General features: G+C 38.8%; 1 protein-coding gene across 5 annotated transcripts in view; it reads right to left on the minus strand.

The window, feature by feature from the left end:
* Positions 1-6885, minus strand: part of LOC101847057 (GDP-D-glucose phosphorylase 1) — a 43506-nt gene that overhangs the window by 21249 nt on the left and 15372 nt on the right. For all 5 annotated transcript variants that reach the window (XM_035971254.1, XM_005104108.3, XM_005104107.3 and 2 more), the window contains exons 2-6: positions 5353-5549; positions 4453-4557; positions 2780-2896; positions 1347-1586; positions 470-601 (exon numbers count right to left, since the gene is read on the minus strand). In XM_035971254.1, the coding sequence (XP_035827147.1) occupies positions 470-601; positions 1347-1586; positions 2780-2896; positions 4453-4557; positions 5353-5361 (603 nt within the window). In that variant the 5' untranslated portion in view covers positions 5362-5549. The remainder of the gene's footprint in view (positions 1-469; positions 602-1346; positions 1587-2779; positions 2897-4452; positions 4558-5352; positions 5550-6885) is intronic.

The following is a 6885-nucleotide window of genomic DNA, read 5'->3' on the forward strand; positions in this document are numbered from 1 at the left end:
AAAAGAGGGAGAGATAAGAATGATAGATGTTTGATAGGAAAAAGGGAGTAAACTGCATCAGAGCACCTGCCATTCATCCGTGCATGGGAGAAGAAGTAAAAAGAGCCTTAAAAAAGGTAAGAGAGGAGACCAAGATCATGAACAACCATACTAATTTAGCTCTTAAAGCCTTGCTATCAACAAAAACAATCTGCAATGCAAGTTAGTTTACTTCTAAAAATGGCTTTTCGAAATTTTAAAAAATAAAACAACACAGATATATTAATACAGTCAAACCAGCCCAAGACAATCACCAGTAGAAATAACCACTTATCCCCTTGCATTTTAAATAATATCTCAACAACTCTGTCCATAACAAACACCTGTCAAAGACAATCACTTTTCTCCTCGACAAAGGGTGGCCATCTTGGACAATTTCAACTATCCCAAGAAAAACTGAAGACTCTCAGACAGAATAAAAATGTCCCACCTGTGGCCTCTCACCAAAGACATCAGGCACTAAGAGACAGTGGCCGTACTCCATGGGGCTCACATTGATGACAAGTCGATGGACAGCACTCTTCTTTCCCTCCGCTGAGTGCTCGACGCCATTTGCTGACACCTGAATAACAGTTTAGTGTTAGTAGAGGTTTTACAGCGTTCGCTACTGCATAAGGTCATATGAGTGCCAGAAGATTAGAGCTGTTACAAGAGTGTAACAAACATAAAAAAGAAGAAGGGGAGATAATGACGATAGATGTTCGATGGGAAAGAAGAAGCAAACCACACCAGAGCACCTGCCAACCACCCACCCTGAATAACAGTGCACACATTATATGAAAAGGCTCAAATAGATTTATTTCGAATTAACTGAATGGTAAATCTTCCTATTAAGCATTATCCCATTACATCTTCAACTTCAAAGATAGTAGATTGAAGACAAGATGGCAGATCAATCATTGAGTCTCGTTCATCTTTATTAATAAAGCAACTGAACTCTTTATCTCCAGCAAGGCGCTCCCAACAGCTCGTGGTCGGAATCTCTGTGCCGGTGAACCGCTAGCAGCGGCTCGAGCGCATTCCTTTATGACAACTTTGACATCAAATTATTTTTCGTCTCATTTTTAGAGAGTTCATTCATAAGATGAAGATTTATCAAAATAGGTTGACTTGTTTTAATTTAATTACCCATTTTGTGATATTTTTGTCATTTTCAGATTTAGTATAAAAAAAACCCGTTTCTCACTTTGAATGAAATTGACAGCATCAAATAAAAACAACAAAATCGGCATCACACACAAAAACACACAAATAGAAACAATTTTTAAAAAATTAAAACATAAAAAAAAAAAAAACTTGTCACTTACTTGAGCGGCCTCAGTAGTTTGGGCATGCCCATTGGTCACAGCACCATCAGAGACATGGCCAGCCTCGCCTGCAGCAGACGCGTCACCGTTCTTCAAGGGACCATCCGTGGTGTTGTGCAGATCAAAGATTACTTCTCCAGGCTTGATCCATGTGAAGTTGAAAGCCTTTGGGTTGAATGGTTGCGACACGCTGCTGATCTCTTGAGGTTTGCGCCTCTCTGTGGCCCTCAGTGTGTTCAGCTGTACACAGCAAAAAGTACAAAGACATTGAAAAATTAGCTAAGCAAAAGACCAAATATAAATCACACACCTTGACATCCTTATGTGAACAACTAATCTTTGGTCCTTAAATAAATAGGATCAAACTATAAAACGAAATTTCTGAATTAGCATAGCTCTCCCTACTTTTGAAAGATACCGCTGTTAAGATACCACTTTACTCTATTATTATTATTACTGCATCAAATCAGACTCAAACTATTGCAGATATTTACTGTTGCAATATACTATACAAAAAAATAACTTTTCAAACCTGTTCAGATATTCTTTATTTAAAAAATATATATATACTTTAAACAAATAATAAATGTAAAAAAAAGGGAAATCTACAAAATTAGCTTTTTCTGATGGCAGAAACCACAAGCAAGTGGGAACCTAAATTTACGGTATTTTAATAGAAAAGGGCCTGAACATTTTTTACAACACAAACAGACAGCCACAACTGCATGAGGTTTAGCCTAGGCTTGGGTTGGAAGATCTACTTATCAAATAACACATACTTCATTTCTTCTTTCTTCATTTTTAGCAGTCTGCCAACGGGGTGAACAAAGTTACGACCTAGTATACCACGAACATTTCACATACCCCTGACAATGCATAGCTATATGAATACAATAAAGAGGACAATGCCTTCACAATACAAAACAAAAAGTATGTAGCACTTAACATCCATGTACTCATTGCATGATTATGTCAGTCATTTACAGCCATGAAAAGAAATAAAATGTCGACAATAATGCAGTGTAAGTTCACCATCTGGTTGATCAAATCCTTCAATGAAAGAGACATATTAAAATCCAGTTCACAATGGGAACATTTAGTAAAAAACACACTGGTTTAAACCCAAAGGGTAATTATTAATATTGACACCTGCAAATTGTTATAAAAATTAATTGACAAATTTTGTTTCATATTAATGTAGATTGCTGTCTGGGCATGTATTTTCTATCAAAGAACAGGTGCAAAGACTATTTCCACTCAACAGTCTCAGTAATCTCACTAGAAGATGTGCTCTCCACAAACAAGTCACCAAAAAAGGCCTAAAATATCCCTAAGAACAAACGAGACAACGGCAATGAACACAGCATTCCCCAGAATCTCGTTTCTTCCAGGCATATCCCTCCCTTTTTTCTCAACTTGAGAACTCAGCTAACCTGGCCAACATAGCCCTTTGACCCCGGGATAATTCGGGTCAGAATGTGGTCAATCCCATAGCGGAAAGCTCCTGCGGCCATTGCTGCATCCCAGCGCTTGTGCAGCTCCTTGTCAAACTGTGGGCAGATAAAATGACATTTCACATCCTCTTTATAAAAATACTGCTATTCACCACTAAACGCAGAAATTCCCATAAAAACACTCTGCTTTTTAATATATTTTTTAATGTTTGTGTTTTTACGCCCTCAACTGAGCCGGCGCTTACTTTTGTCTCATTTAACCCTATCCGTACACCCTGGGGTCATTTCGTACCCCCGGGGTTGTATTCTTCACATTTTAGAATACAGTCGAACCTGCTCTGACGGCCACCTCTATAAGACGGCCACCTGTACAAAAGGCCACTTTCCGTTTCCTTCCTTGCGTTTTTTCTATATAATTTAACTGTGTAAAACAGGCAACTGTCCAACGCGGCCTCAGCCACCATATTTTAACACACAACTCCTATCACACTATATAATATCACCTGTCTTAGACGGCCACCTTAAAGACTCCAATACATTTTGTCATAAATTGAGCATTGGCCCCTGGCGTTGTGGGCGAGCTGTCATAATCCAATCACCTGTCGTTGTTGTTAGATAGTCCCTCCACTGTTGACCAATAGGTAACAAATTGTCAGCTGCTGGTGAGGTAAGCGTGTGATCCCTAATAACCCATAAGCCCCGCCCAGAACTCATACACAAATCGTAAGTGAGATGAGTGGTCACTGTCTACCCAGTCTGTAACAAAGTAACAATGGACGTAAACATGAACTTGTGACAGAAGCGTTGCTCGTTCTCCAAGTGGTGGCGACCCATGTGTTTGTTTTACCATAGCACTCGGTCCACATTTCGTTTTATTGTCACCCTTGCACAAAAGCAGCAAGAAAAGAATAAAAAAGAAAAAAAAACCCAGCGAAAACAACAACAACAATAATGCGGCTACCTTCAGTTTGGACCTCAGAAAGGATTGGTTTGTTTTCTTCATCTTAATCAGTCCTGCCTAAGACGACCACCTGTCTTATACGGCCACTATTCTCCTTGACAATGGGTGGCCGTCTTACACAGGTTCGGCTGTACTTCTAGCACGAAGATCTCTTTGAAACTTTTAGTATTTCTCGAAAAATCATTTTAACAGACTGCTATGCAAAGTGTACGAATAGGATTAATAAGTAAATTTCCTTTTTGAAAAGTGGAGGCACCGAGTTCCCCACGTCGTATGGATACCATAGTAAAACACAACGTACAGAAAGAGTAAAGAGGCTACAATTTTCGTACCACCCCCTCTATAAGTATTTCCAAGTCGGGCTTTTAATAAAACCTATCAGTAGTAAGTAAGACAAAGGTAATTCAATCAATAATTTCACAAAGGAAAGAAGAGCTAAAAGATGGACTCACACCGGACAGGTCAAGCCACTTATAAATAAATAATTGCTACTTATCAAACACAATGAAACCCGCTCTAATGGCCACCTGTCTAAGACAATCACCTGTAAAATGACCGCTTCCTACTTCCCACCTGGCATTTTTTCTGCATTTTGACCCACTGTTCAAGATATCCACCTGTCTAAGACTACTACTTTTCTCCTCAACTATTGGTGACTGCCTTAGATTCGACTGTATTCAACCCGGCTTACCGGACTGAGCTGTGAGGGCTGGCCGTCCGCCCATGGCGCTGTGTGTAGCACAAAGTCATCCTCTGTGTAGTCATAGCGCGCTACTTCCGAGCCAGAATCCTGTACCTGAGGTTGAAAGGAAATGTAGAACATTAATTTCAGTTTCTAAAATTCTTTTATTGATTCCAACAACAACAAAATATTTTATTATAACGAAGGCACATAAATTTAAAACTCTGAGATCAATTCGTTAAAAAAGGTACTTTACTTTTTTGTCTATGCTGTTTTTCACTTACATTACAGCTGTTCTGCTTGATAACTCCCTCATTTTCAAAACATTACTCAGAAAATAACAATCACTCGTCTTTATACCATGCATACCTTTGCTAAGAAATAGGCTTTAGTTTAGTTTTAGTAAGGTTCTACGTCGCTCACAACTGCATAAGGTCATATGAGCGCCAAGGGGTGGATGTCAACAGAGAAGTTCAAACGGGGAATCAGGCTTATTCTACTCACATCTCTAGCCTCTACAGCACAAAGTCTGCTTTGACTATCAAGGCACCCTGGAAATAGCAGTTCACAAGAGAGTGACAAACAAACAAAAGAAGTAGAGGAAAAAAAGACGATAGTAATGATGAGGAAAGAAAAAGCAGCAGTTCCCCTTATGTTGTTCCGGCACAGTATGAGCATGACGATAAATCAGCCCACATTTACAATTCTACTGCCCATAAGAGCATGTTAAATTTAATATCCCCCCTTTGGGAATGGCCTTAAGACAACTTCAGTCAGTAGCACTGCCCTGGGGGGGTTATGGGTTTTATGCACTTAACAGGTAAAAATAAAAACAGCAACAGGGAAAAGAAAGATGACATAAGCAGAGAAAAACAACACAGGAAGCTACAAAAACATCTAACAACTTACTATACTCATGCTGGCACGGACAAGAAATCCACTCCTAACCCCAGAGCTGCCAAAGCTGTCAACAGATGTGGTCTTGCTTTTAAAAACTGGCCAGCACCTGAACACTATAGACAGGAGTTTGGAGCAGCCAGCCAGTCTGGCTCAGTAGTGCCTCAACTCCACAATCCTAGTTCCTTATACCAAAAGGATAAGTTCAGCTGGAAATGAAAAAGAAGCAAAATAGGAACATGTGATACATCTGTCAAAACAGATTGTTAAATTTTCTATAGGGTTGTCAAAAAGTCTCAACCCATCAGGGAAAACAGAAGCATTGGAATCCTCGGAAAACAGACTTCAGAGCAAAACATGAAGAAATGTAAGGTTTCCTGAAACAGAACATTTTGAATACTGAGCAGCCATATGGACCAAAAAAGTTTCAACAGGTTTTTTATTTTCTTTCTCTATTAAAATTAAAACAAAATTTCCTATGTATTCAACAAAACACTAACAATATCCTTAAAAACATTTTTTTATAACAACTCTGTATTTTTTAATTAAGCATAACTTCTAAATTATAACTTGAACAAATAGAAGCCAGGACTAGAACTACTGGAGTTTTAGTTTAAGTAGAGGTTTTACGGCCCTCGCAACTGCATTACAGGTCATAGGCCTATGAGCATCAGAAGATTAGAGGTGTTACAAGAGAGTAACAAACATAAAAAAGAAGAAAGGGAGATAAGCATGATAGATGTTCGATAGGAAAGAAAAAGCAAACCACACCAGAGCACCAGCCAACCATCCTCACTACTGGAGAACAAAACAGAACTAAAACAAATACATGTACCAACAAGAATCCAATTCTCTTCTATAACAAAGCAACAAGTTCCTACACACAAGACAGCATATCCGATCACGTTTATAACCACACACACATACACACACACGTGCGCACATCACACACAAACATCACACAAACATAGCTCTGTGTAAGCTAGCACAAACATGTACTACACAAAAAAACACAAGTCTGTCCACAGTACATTGTACACAATAGCATTGTATTTGAAACAGCTCAAGTGCTCATGCCGGACATTACAGAGGGCAGAGGCTGTAATATAAACCGCCGGCACCGACATAATATCCCTTGTAAACTGTCATATAACTGACTCCTGTTTAAGACGGGTTAATTCTATACACTGTGTAACTATTGATTCACGAATGGGAGCGTTTTTATTATGTCTGCATAGATTAGCAACTGCTGTTGTATCATTTACATGTCCTTTACTTTGTTTTACAGTGACATTTTTTCTCCTTGTATTTATCTTTCTTTTTCTAGTATTCTAGTATCATGGGCTTCATTTGATATGCACGGGTAATTAAATCCCTCTCGTTATAACAAATAGGATTCCACATGATATTATAAATAGATTCCCGCAACAAGTCTCGACACCTCACTGGGAGACAATGCGACAATGTGTTGCCAGATCAAAATCACATTACGGTAAGTCATAAAAAATTGAAAATTTATGTCAACACCAACGTGCATCCAGACTC

Source organism: Aplysia californica, unplaced genomic scaffold (genome assembly GCF_000002075.1).
Source record: "Aplysia californica isolate F4 #8 unplaced genomic scaffold, AplCal3.0 scaffold00404, whole genome shotgun sequence".
Classification (NCBI taxonomy): domain Eukaryota; kingdom Metazoa; phylum Mollusca; class Gastropoda; order Aplysiida; family Aplysiidae; genus Aplysia; species Aplysia californica.